Source organism: Gigantopelta aegis, chromosome 4, assembly GCF_016097555.1.
Source record: "Gigantopelta aegis isolate Gae_Host chromosome 4, Gae_host_genome, whole genome shotgun sequence".
NCBI lineage: Eukaryota > Metazoa > Mollusca > Gastropoda > Neomphalida > Peltospiridae > Gigantopelta > Gigantopelta aegis.
In genome coordinates, this window is record NC_054702.1 from 88,715,887 (window position 1) to 88,729,426 (window position 13,540).

Sequence of the window (13,540 nt, forward strand, 5' to 3'; positions counted from 1 at the left end):
TGCCAAAGCATTACATAGTTTCCTCTTGCCTTCCCGTACATATCAATATCAATAAGGGGAGGGCAGGAGGTGACTCGAACTACTAGTTAATAGTGAGAGCTTATTGACAAGGTGAAAAACCTAAACAGCTCGAGTCCAATATGTAGAGAATAGAAAATTTTGTCAAAATTTTGCAACGGAGTGAAATCACATTAAAAAAACAAAAATCAGGTAAATGGGTATCAGATCTATGACAAATGTAGAAAAAGGCTAATTAATCTTACTTTCATAAATATCGTATGATCGGGATCATGTTGATATATTTTTAACAAATATATCTGATACATTACTGTGCAAAGCAAGAATGCATTGAATTTTTAAAATACGATTTTGACCAGAAAAAACATGGCGGACTCGCATATGCATTGTGGGTAAGATTATTTTTTATATATATAAATCAAATCAGTAATTCATTCATAAATACATGAACAGTATAAATGTGTTTTGCCATGTATAATGGTCTATACAAACAAAATAATATGACAAACAAATGAAAATTTACGGAATGTTTCGACATGATTCGTAAACACACATTTTAATTGATGATAATTTAAAACAAATACTAATGTAAAATAGTACACAGCCTAAATCATGTCAATTTTTTTTTGCTTGAAAAATTAATTTTGCACAAGGAATCTGACAATATTTTTATCTCATCAATCGACTTCCTTTATCAGTAAGTATTTAATACTTGAAAAATGTGATATGTACACCTCGGATGCACAATGTTAACAATGTTAATATTATCTTCTGGTCCTAATGTCCATACTTAAATGATGTTTTTAAATTAACAACAACTAGTGCAACTAAAATGGGTTAACATTCGAACCATAATATATTTTGCTTATCTAGTTTGCTTAAAAATGTGCATTAAGCACAAGTGATTATTTCAAGCAACACTAAATTACTTTGAACTAATGCTGTAACAGAAAAAAAAGAGAGGAAGTTTTATAGTTGATGACAATACAATGGTACCGATCAAAATAAGTCTGACAAATTACACGAATGTCCTAATTTATCGCCGATATCAAATCTGAACACTATTTCTTGTCACTGTATTGTTCACTTATTTCTATTGATGGTCTAAGTTCATAAATTGTGTTTATAACCCTTTTGCTCAGCGCTTCTTTCACCTGTCCTTAAACTCAAATGGTGGCAGCTGTCAAAGTAAGAAAGTAACTATACATGAATGCCTGCGATTCTGCAGAAATAGTAAAATACCATACATGTGCTAGAAAACTGTCAAAATATTGCTGTATTATTTTGTCAGTTACTAAAATGTCTATGAAAAACATCACTAACAATACAGCGAACGATATTTAGTCCGTCCTATCCTCCTATAAAAATGTTTTTGTTTGTAAATAATTTCAGTTTTGTTTCACGTAAGAAGAAAAGAAAGTGTTTTGGGGTAAAAAAAACTATTTTGTGTGCAATTTAGAAATCAATCGGCTTAAAAATAAATAACTTGTAGTAAAAGTTCATAGTATGAAAAAAGACATTCCCTGTGGGAAGGACTACAAACTTAGAATCCGGGTCGTTTCGCCCTAAAACCATTTCGAAACCTGTGTTGTTTTGCTCTTAGACCCGTTCACCCAGGGTTGGTTCGTTCTAAATCTTATTCGTACCGAGTCGTTTCGCCCCAAAAGTGAGTCGATTCGCCCCGATTATTAACAAATTAACAGCAGGGTTTATAATTATTAAATAACATGAATATATCCATATTAGTTATTTAAACGAGATAGAAATACTATAAAACCTTTTGGAAAAAAAAAAAATTTAAAACTCATTAGGCTACGCTCAGGCCAGAATTCATCATGAGTTTTTCGTTTGTTTTCCTCCAGTTAATAAATAAGCTAAATAAATCTTTATATGTGTTTGCTTTCTGTCTTTGGCAATCTAGCTGTTTACCTTCTGTCACCTGGAACTGGGCGAAATCAGACTAGGCCTACTCGCCTATTTTATGTGTACGTTGTGAGGGCAGTGTAATATATATTAAAAAAGCTGGAACAAATAAAAACAAAGAAAAGAAATGTTTTATTTTCAGATGTTTCAAACTGAAAAGAAAAGAAAAATTAATTAGATCTGCTTGAATTTTAGTATAAATTATCCGCGTATTAGACCAAACTCTGAGGTTACTGATGGCAGTGTGTACCCCCCCCCCCCCCAATATTTTTTTATAAATCCTGATATATGTGATAAAGCAATGAATAAATATTTTTATTAACAAAATAAAAAAAGGGCGAAAAAAAAGGGCAAAATGACCCTACATGGGGGCGAACCGACTCAGTTAACAGTACGAATGGACCCGGGTCGAAACGACGCAGGCGATCTAATAACAGGGGCGAAACGACCTGTTACCTAAATTTAGGGTTTTGTTATTTTTGTCAGATGCAGATTGAAAATTATTGAGCGATTCTTGACTATTATTCACTGTCATATACTAGTTCCATAATACGCTGTAACACTAATAATGAAGTAATCTAATAATAATCCACCTATAGTCCTTCCCACAAGGAACATCTTTTTTTCATACTATGGAATTTACGAAGTTATTTATTTCTGACCTTGTTTCTAATTTGCACACAAAAATAGTAGTTTGTTATTTCCAAAACACTTTTACTTTTTTTCTTACATCAAACCAAACTGAAATTATTTACAAAAAAAAAAAAAAAAATGTTTGTAGATTGGTTGGATGGACAATAGGTGCGGCCATTACAAAATAATATTATAATTTATATACATATATATGGCACCGTTCAACAATTATGTAATGCTTTAAATTCTGAACCATGTTGTTAACAATTACAATAAATTACTATCCTACTAATATATATTCCTCACATTTTGCCAAGACAAAAACCGTGGAAAAAACATTACAATGACACAGTTTCCACATACCAGATTGTAACCAAGACATCTATATCGACTTCGCCGAAATCTTCTAGGACAAAAAACAATCAACACATCTCATGACATGTTAAGAGTATGTCACATCCTTCCAACACGCTGTGCAATAATTACGTAAGTCCGAACCACAATATTAACAACTACGATAAATTAATCACCTACCTACCATTAGATTTCCACAACATTTTGTCCAGACATAAATCTTGAAAAAACTATTTGTTTTTCATACGTAATAGTGCCAAAGGAAAGGCCTACCAACAAAAGGGGGTACGGGTCAAACTCATGCAGACCCTACAATACTAACTGATATAACTGTAGGAAAGATCATATACTGTAAAACGGGTATTATTCGCGGCGGTAAATTTTCGCGATATCAAAAATGCAGGCAGTTCGTGGTTTTTAATTTTCGCGGTGTCATGGTTTTAGTTTTTTCTTTTTTGTTTGTTTGGTTTTTAAATTACTAACACGTACAAAACTATATTTTGGTACATAACATTAAATCGACACTAGTGGTCAACAGAGGTATACGTAATATTATCCCTTTCTGAGCAACTCCGCTAAGTGCTGCAGAAAGTGTGAAATAAAGACAAACACTTGTACTAGTAATCTTGTTTTAATGTTTAAACAGCGGTTGTTAAAAACGTCTCACCTCTTTTGTTTTTGTCACTTGTCAATGACGTTTTTCCGGAAGTTTACGAAACCATTTGTGTCCCTTATTTTGATTGGCCAATTAAAAATGGCTCATTATACTAATTTCTAAATGTTTATTTACAGCTTAACAATACCAGAAAGATAGTCTGTTCCCAAAATCAACTACATTTATCATTCTTAACAAAAACAGCGTTATGGCAGGTTCAATTTTGCAGTGGTTAAAAAAAGTGAGGACAGACCTGAAACTGTTGGTTTACCTGACCCTTCAACGTGTTTAACAATCGAAGAAGTTCAATCGACACAGGCCGTCAATGATGCTGTTGATAAATTAAACACTTCTACAAATCGTAAACAAAAACACGGTGAATATAGACTGTATGATGCAGAACAGCATGCCAAAATTGCTAAACTGGTTGGGTTTTTTTGTGGGTTTTTTGTTGTCATGGATTTTATTATTTGCGTAAGTGTAATTTTCGTGGCTAAATTAAAAATGCGAAAATTACACATTCGCGAATAATACCCGTTTTACAGTATGATAAAAAATATATGGGTGTGGGGGGGGGGGGGGGTATTTAATGTCCGAACCAAATTGTTAACAACTACGAAAAATTACTCTCCTACCTTTAATTGCTGTTAGATTTCCTCCAAAGTTTGTCCAGACACAAATCTTGAAAAAACCGTTACAATGACACAGATTCCACATACCAGATGATAACCATGTCACCTATATCGACTTCGCTGAGAGCGCATAGGGAAAAAAGCATGTAATTTTGTATCAGTTGCCATTTTGACTTTTTATGGAATATTCTTCAAGAGGGGTGAAAGGATAGGACTTAATCTAACAACGTCATAACATGTTATGATATAAAAGCAAACGTGATGATGTCATATTATTTATTTTTTTAATTATTATTATTATTATTATTATTATTTTAATGATACCACTAGAGATCATCAATTTCATAGTAATTGTGTCACATACTTTGGAGGTTTTCACCCCTCTTGAAGAGTATTCCATAAACAAGCAACATGGCAGACGGCAGAAAACTGCATGTATTTTTCCATATGCAATCTCAGCAAAGATAATATCGGCGACATCGTTGCAGTCTCGTGTGTGGAATCTGTATATTTGTAGTGGTTTTTTTGCGATTTGTGTCTGGACAAACTTTGGAGGAAATCTCAAGGCAATTAAAGGTAGGAGAGTAATTTTTTGTAGTTGTTAACAATTTGGTTCGGACAATAGTTCATGAATTTCTTGTGGGGAATATTCAATATATAAGAGACCGCACCGTAAGACTGGTAGCGCCACTCACATCTGTTACACCATTGCCGAATGCAAGGTTTGAAAAGCACATGTTAGTTAACGTCTACAAAACATTTATTGTTTAATATTGGAAGAATACCAGTACTTGTAACAGGTATAAAATACATTGATAAAACTTTATAACAAATATAGAACTCGTGTTACTTGCCACTTTACGTTTTATTCAGTGGCAAAGTGAAAAAGTAGCAATACCGCATTTAATTATTGAAAAATAGTGTTGTTGTCGTTATTGCAAGTATTTATTTTTGTGAGGTAATTATATTTAATTTATTACTCTTGCAGTACATGAAATTTTTTAGATGTTTTGATTTATTTTATAACTGTGATCGCCCGTTAACAACATCTTCCTGTTTGTGTTTACTATAATCCAAGATGGCGGATATTTGTTTACATTTTCAATGATTTGTTATTATGAATACATTTATTGTGGCCCTGACACATCTGTTGTTAGGGAATCACATAAAATTAATCCCTATAACCACATCTTTATGGAATCCGGAAAACAGTATAGAAACTTAAGGAAAATTCTCTTCTTAACTGTTTAAGGAGTTTTAGACCATTAACTATTCAGTTGCCCCCCCCCAAACAAAAAATCCTAGCTACGGCCCTGATAATGCTGGTAACGAATGAGGAGTTACTGATTACTACATGTGGCACATGACGATGATGGTAATGTTCATTTGTAATGCACAAATGAGTTTTATTACATTCCACATGTTGTATGATATATGCTTATGCAACAAAAATTTCCGTTTTCTTATGTTGAACCCTTTTTGGGGGTGGATGGGTATTATAATAACGGATGGGTATTATATAGCCCGAGTACTCTGACTGTAAGAGAGCTAGACGGACATTTGGACATAAACACGCTCTCATTACAGTCAGAGACCAACCTATGTCTTTTTTTGGCAATTCCTGACTACCAGACGGTAGGCAACGAGTCCCGCTCTAATACCACAACAATCCTATGTTTGACGTCAAATACCTTTACATCAATCATTTTCGAGTTAAGTGATACAAAAAAATCCACATATTAATCACAAATACACTTACTACAGAAAGAAACCCGACAGCACCCACATTCAGCTACGCTTCGTGACACTCCGTCGCAACAATTGCAAAGCTCGGTGATCTATTTCGAGACGTAGACCACGTGATCGCGCACTGGGCGATTCCGCCTTGTGCAGCAGTTATAGGGGCCGTCTCATATCAAGCGTAGTTACAACATGGAAGAGTTGGCTAATGCCATTTTGGATGAATTTGGATTTCATTACGTCATTAAACCAAAACAATTACACATTATTGATTCCATTTTGAATTTGAAGGATACATTTGGGTGTTATCGACAGGATACGGCAAAAGTATGTGCTACGTACTGCCTCCTCTTATGAAAGATAAAGTAAGTAGTAATTTAATTTGATTATTTTATGTTTTATGAATTAGACATTAGTACAGTAGTAGAGTGTGTGTGTGGGTTTTTTTTTTCTTCAACAATTACGTAACGCTCTTGAGGGGATGGGGTATCATAAGATGTATTCCGAGGCGTTAAGGGGAAGGATGGCAATGCTTGTTACTGCAAAATCAAAATTGAATCGGTGCATAGCTCATTCGATCTTTAAAACTTATCTTATAGTTGTTTTGCTATTCAGATCAAACTAAAAAATATTGAAATTTGTTTTGTTCAACGACACCACTAGAGCACATTGATTAATTAATCACTAGCTATTGGATGTCAAACATTTGGTAACTCTGATATGAGTATTGGAGAAGAAACCCGCTACATTAGCAATGGATCTTTTATATGTACTTTCCCACAGGCCACTGACCAGTTCTGGTGCATTAGTTGGAACGACAAAGAAATCAATTGGTTGAATGGATCCATCGAGGTTGTTCGATCCTGCGACGCGAACACTCAAACGACTGAGCTGAAACCCACTCCCTAAGAAATATGCGGAAATGACTCAAATGTGAAACTGTGGTGTAATATCTCATTAAAAAGCAAAAAGAAAAATAAAGAAGAAAAAGGCGGTAGGATACTAGTAAATTAAGTAATAAAAATAGTTCAAATTTTGTTTTGGGTTGGTTGTAAGTATTCTGTTTGCTTAATAACTAATTTCATATGAACGATCGTTTTATCCAAGCAAATGTAAATCACATATATGTATGGTAGTTAATAATTATTGACAATGAATTAACCTACGTAGAACACAGTCCAATTGTTTTCAACAACTGAACAAAGACCGATTCTGTAACACAATACTCAATGATCAGTTGTAGACAGGAGTTCCGTCATAGTAGACAAGCTGACGCCTAGGGACCGATGGCGATGAGTTTCGCCGTATGCATGTATGGCCACAAATGACTGCCAGGTCTGATGTCGGGAATTAACCTGCTTATATCAGTTTGATGTTCAAGTACGCTACCACGATTTCTGATCAGGGCCACAAACTGTACTCAGAACGAGAGGGTGTGTGGGAGTTTTAAAAAAAGGTTTAGAACTTTTTTCAGCGTAGAATGTAGCCACAATTAATGAGATTACCCATCGATACGCATTGGCAGTTAACAGTACGACAATGATATTTGTCGCTGATTTACAAGTTCTTTTTTGACTGACGATTTGTTTATGAAAATAATAACCGCTTGATATGAGACGGCCCCTGTAACTGCTGCACAAGGCGGAATCGCCCAGTGCGCGATCACGTGGTCTACGTCTCGAAATAGATCGCCGAGCTTTGCAATTGTTGCGACGGAGTGTCACGAAGCGTAGCTGAATGTGGGTGCTGTCGGGTTTCTTTCTGTAGTAAGTGTATTTGTGATTAATATGTGGATTTTTTTGTATCACTTAACTCGAAAATGATTGATGTAAAGGTATTTGACGTCAAACATAGGATTGTTGTGGTATTAGAGCGGGACTCGTTGCCTACCGTCTGGTAGTCAGGAATTGCCAAAAAAAGACATAGGTTGGTCTCTGACTGTAATGAGAGCGTGTTTATGTCCAAATGTCCGTCTAGCTCTCTTACAGTCAGAGTACTCGGGCTAGGTATTATATAGCCCGAGTACTCTGACTGTAAGAGAGCTAGACGGACATTTGGACATAAACATGCTCTCATTACAGTCAGAGACCAACCTATGTATTTTTTTGGCAATTCCTGACTACCAGACGGTAGGCAACGAGTCCCGCTCTAATACCACAACAATCCTATGTTTGACGTCAAATACCTTTACATCAATCATTTTCGAGTTAAGTGATACAAAACAATCCACATATTAATCACTAATACACTTACTACAGAAAGAAACCCGACAGCACCCACATTCAGCTACGCTTCGTGACACTCCGTCGCAACAATTGCAAAGCTCGGCGATCTATTTCGAGACATAGACCACGTGATCGCGCACTGGGCGATTCCGCCTTGTGCAGCAGTTACAGGGGCCGTCTCATATCAAGCGGTTATTATTTTCATAAACAAATCGTCAGTCAAAAAAGAACTTGTAAATCAGCGACAAATATCATTGTCGTACTGTTAACTGCCAATGCGTATCGATGGGTAATCTCATTAATTGTGGCTACATTCTACGCTGAAAAAAGTTCTAAACCTTTTTTTAAAACTCCCACACACCCTCTCGTTCTCAGTACAGTTTGTGGCCCTGATCAGAAATCGTGGTAGCGTACTTGAACATCAAACTGATATAAGCAGGTTAATTCCCGACATCGGACCTGGCAGTCATTTGTGGCCATACATGCATACGGCGAAACTCATCGCCATCGGTCCCTAGGCGTCAGCTTGTCTACTATGACGGAACTCCTGTCTACAACTGATCATTGAGTATTGTGTTACAGAATCGGTCTTTGTTCAGTTGTTGAAAACAATTGGGCTGTGTTCTACGTAGGTTAATTCATTGTCAATAATTATTAACTACCATACATATATGTGATTTACATTTGCTTGGATAAAACGATCGTTCATATGAAATTAGTTATTAAGCAAACAGAATACTTACAACCACCCAAAACAAAATTTGAACTATTTTTATTACTTAATTTACTAGTATCCTACCGCCTTTTTCTTCTTTATTTTTCTTTTTGCTTTTTAATGAGATATTACACCACAGTTTCACATTTGAGTCATTTCCGCATATTTCTTAGGGAGTGGGTTTCAGCTCAGTCGTTTGAGTGTTCGCGTCGCAGGATCGAACAACCTCGATGGATCCATTCAACCAATTGATTTCTTTGTCGTTCCAACTAATGCACCAGAACTGGTCAGTGGCCTGTGGGAAAGTACATATAAAAGATCCATTGCTAATGTAGTGGGTTTCTTCTCCAATACTCATATCAGAGTTACCAAATGTTTGACATCCAATAGCTAGTGATTAATTAATCAATGTGCTCTAGTGGTGTCGTTGAACAAAACAAATTTCAATATTTTTTAGTTTGATCTGAATAGCAAAACAACTATAAGATAAGTTTTAAAGATCGAATGAGCTATGCACCGATTCAATTTTGATTTTGCAGTAACAAGCATTGCCATCCTTCCCCTTAACGCCTCGGAATACATCTTATGATACCCCATTCCCTCAAGAGCGTTACGTAATTGTTGAAGAAAAAAACCCCACACACACACACTCTACTACTGTACTAATGACTAATTCATAAAACATAAAATAATCAAATTAAATTACTACTTACTTTATCTTTCATAAGAGGAGGCAGTACGTAGCACATACTTTTGCCGTATCCTGTCGATAACACCCAAATGTATCCTTCAAATTCAAAATGGAATCAATAATGTGTAATTGTTTTGGTTTAATGACGTAATGAAATCCAAATTCATCCAAAACGGCATTAGCCAACTCTTCCATGTTGTAACTTCGCTTGATATGAGACGGCCCCTGTAACTGCTGCACAAGGCGGAATCGCCCAGTGCGCGATCACGTGGTCTACGTCTCGAAATAGATCGCCGAGCTTTGCAATTGTTGCGACGGAGTGTCACGAAGCGTAGCTGAATGTGGGTGCTGTCGGGTTTCTTTCTGTAGTATGTGTATTAGTGATTAATATGTGGATTTTTTTTGTATCACTTAACTCGAAAATGATTGATGTAAAGGTATTTGACGTCAAACATAGGATTGTTGTGGTATTAGAGCGGGACTCGTTGCCTACCGTCTGGTAGTCAGGAATTGCCAAAAAAAGACATAGGTTGGTCTCTGACTGTAATGAGAGCGTGTTTATGTCCAAATGTCCGTCTAGCTCTCTTACAGTCAGAGTACTCGGGCTAGGTATTATATAGCCCGAGTACTCTGACTGTAAGAGAGCTAGACGGACATTTGGACATAAACATGTTCTCATTACAGTCAGAGACCAACCTATGTATTTTTTTGGCAATTCCTGACTACCAGACGGTAGGCAACGAGTCCCGCTCTAATACCACAACAATCCTATGTTTGACGTCAAATACCTTTACATCAATCATTTTCGAGTTAAGTGATACAAAACAATCCACATATTAATCACTAATACACTTACTACAGAAAGAAACCCGACAGCACCCACATTCAGCTACGCTTCGTGACACTCCGTCGCAACAATTGCAAAGCTCGGCGATCTATTTCGAGACATAGACCACGTGATCGCGCACTGGGCGATTCCGCCTTGTGCAGCAGTTACAGGGGCCGTCTCATATCAAGCGGTTATTATTTTCATAAACAAATCGTCAGTCAAAAAGAACTTGTAAATCAGCGACAAATATCATTGTCGTACTGTTAACTGCCAATGCGTATCGATGGGTAATCTCATTAATTGTGGCTACATTCTACGCTGAAAAAAGTTCTAAACCTTTTTTTAAAACTCCCACACACCCTCTCGTTCTCAGTACAGTTTGTGGCCCTGATCAGAAATCGTGGTAGCGTACTTGAACATCAAACTGATATAAGCAGGTTAATTCCCGACATCGGACCTGGCAGTCATTTGTGGCCATACATGCATACGGCGAAACTCATCGCCATCGGTCCCTAGGCGTCAGCTTGTCTACTATGACGGAACTCCTGTCTACAACTGATCATTGAGTATTGTGTTACAGAATCGGTCTTTGTTCAGTTGTTGAAAACAATTGGGCTGTGTTCTACGTAGGTTAATTCATTGTCAATAATTATTAACTACCATACATATATGTGATTTACATTTGCTTGGATAAAACGATCGTTCATATGAAATTAGTTATTAAGCAAACAGAATACTTACAACCAACCCAAAACAAAATTTGAACTATTTTTATTACTTAATTTACTAGTATCCTACCGCCTTTTTCTTCTTTATTTTTCTTTTTGCTTTTTAATGAGATATTACACCACAGTTTCACATTTGAGTCATTTCCGCATATTTCTTAGGGAGTGGGTTTCAGCTCAGTCGTTTGAGTGTTCGCGTCGCAGGATCGAACAACCTCGATGGATCCATTCAACCAATTGATTTCTTTGTCGTTCCAACTAATGCACCAGAACTGGTCAGTGGCCTGTGGGAAAGTACATATAAAAGATCCATTGCTAATGTAGTGGGTTTCTTCTCCAATACTCATATCAGAGTTACCAAATGTTTGACATCCAATAGCTAGTGATTAATTAATCAATGTGCTCTAGTGGTGTCGTTGAACAAAACAAATTTCAATATTTTTTAGTTTGATCTGAATAGCAAAACAACTATAAGATAAGTTTTAAAGATCGAATGAGCTATGCACCGATTCAATTTTGATTTTGCAGTAACAAGCATTGCCATCCTTCCCCTTAACGCCTCGGAATACATCTTATGATACCCCATTCCCTCAAGAGCGTTACGTAATTGTTGAAGAAAAAAACCCCACACACACACACTCTACTACTGTACTAATGACTAATTCATAAAACATAAAATAATCAAATTAAATTACTACTTACTTTATCTTTCATAAGAGGAGGCAGTACGTAGCACATACTTTTGCCGTATCCTGTCGATAACACCCAAATGTATCCTTCAAATTCAAAATGGAATCAATAATGTGTAATTGTTTTGGTTTAATGACGTAATGAAATCCAAATTCATCCAAAACGGCATTAGCCAACTCTTCCATGTTGTAACTTCGCTTGATATGAGACGGCCCCTGTAACTGCTGCACAAGGCGGAATCGCCCAGTGCGCGATCACGTGGTCTACGTCTCGAAATAGATCGCCGAGCTTTGCAATTGTTGCGACGGAGTGTCACGAAGCGTAGCTGAATGTGGGTGCTGTCGGGTTTCTTTCTGTAGTATGTGTATTAGTGATTAATATGTGGATTTTTTTTGTATCACTTAACTCGAAAATGATTGATGTAAAGGTATTTGACGTCAAACATAGGATTGTTGTGGTATTAGAGCGGGACTCGTTGCCTACCGTCTGGTAGTCAGGAATTGCCAAAAAAAGACATAGGTTGGTCTCTGACTGTAATGAGAGCGTGTTTATGTCCAAATGTCCGTCTAGCTCTCTTACAGTCAGAGTACTCGGGCTAGGTATTATAATGACCAATTATTCAATTATACTGATTATATTAATGGTATTGAAGGTATTTTATTTGAAAATAATGAATACATTCCTAAAATTTTGAGTGTGCCAAACGTTTTGGGTTTTTTTTTTTTTTTGCAAAACGGAGTTACCTACCCTAATTACAAAATTTTTATTTTGGGGGTCAAGGCTAACTGAATTCTTTTTCTTTTTTTTAATTCTTTTAAAGGTATTTTTTCAGTATAACAAACAATCAATATCATTCTTGTCATATTTAAAAAGTGTCCGCGGTCCCTAAATATTATATAGAACTTCAACGTTACTTGTTCATGATGTTGGCTCATATCGACAAAACACTTTCATAACAACATAAATGTCTCAGATATAGCATACCCAAGATCTTCCAAAGAGTCGAGTATGTCATTTTCCATTGCTTAAATTACGTTAAACAGTGTTAAAAATTATGAAAATGACTTTCTAGCAAAAGCAATAGCTCTTCTGCTTTACTGTGTGAACCGAAAATGAGCACCGATTTTTGTTAGTTATTTCGCTTACACGTTGGCTAAAACTAACTCCAGTCAATTACATACAGGTTGCATATCACAAACTAAATTTGCAGTTGTAAAATTATTCTTGATGATTTTCAGTGTTTGCAACGAGTTTGTTATAAATTATGATTGGGATTTGGATTATATTTATTGCTGCTGTTGTTGTTGCCTCTGATAATGTACTCCAGTGGTTGAGCAATCGCCCGACGTGTGACTGGCAGTGGGTGCCAGTGCGAATAATTTTAACATGTTCATATAGTGATATACCACTATTTTCGAGCATGTCCGCCCCGGGGCCTGTCTCTGGATAGCCAGTGACTTGCTCCGGGACAGAACAAAATTAAGGGGATAATTTGTCCAACTAAGCCCTAAAAAAGAAAGTACACGTCCTAAAGAAACAGTACAATAATTGTTTAAAAGTAACAAATCATTGGGGGCGAACTGACTAAAAGTTGGGGGCGAACTGACAAATATTTGGGGGCGAACAGGCAAACAGTTGGGGGCGAATTGTCTTGGGGGGCGAACTGGTACATGGGGCGAACAGGTCAAACTGGGGGCGAACTGGCTGGGG

At 36.4% G+C, this 13,540-nt stretch overlaps 1 protein-coding gene across 1 annotated transcript in view; it reads right to left on the bottom strand.

Moving 5' to 3' along the window:
- LOC121370054 (protein FAM98A-like) overlaps positions 1–12,942 on the bottom strand; it is a 39,952-nt gene extending 27,010 nt beyond the window's left edge. The window contains exon 1 of the mRNA XM_041495153.1: positions 12,815–12,942. Within this exon, the coding sequence (XP_041351087.1) occupies positions 12,815–12,852 (38 nt within the window). The 5' untranslated portion in view covers positions 12,853–12,942. The remainder of the gene's footprint in view (positions 1–12,814) is intronic.
- Between the last annotated feature and the right edge of the window lie 598 nt (positions 12,943–13,540).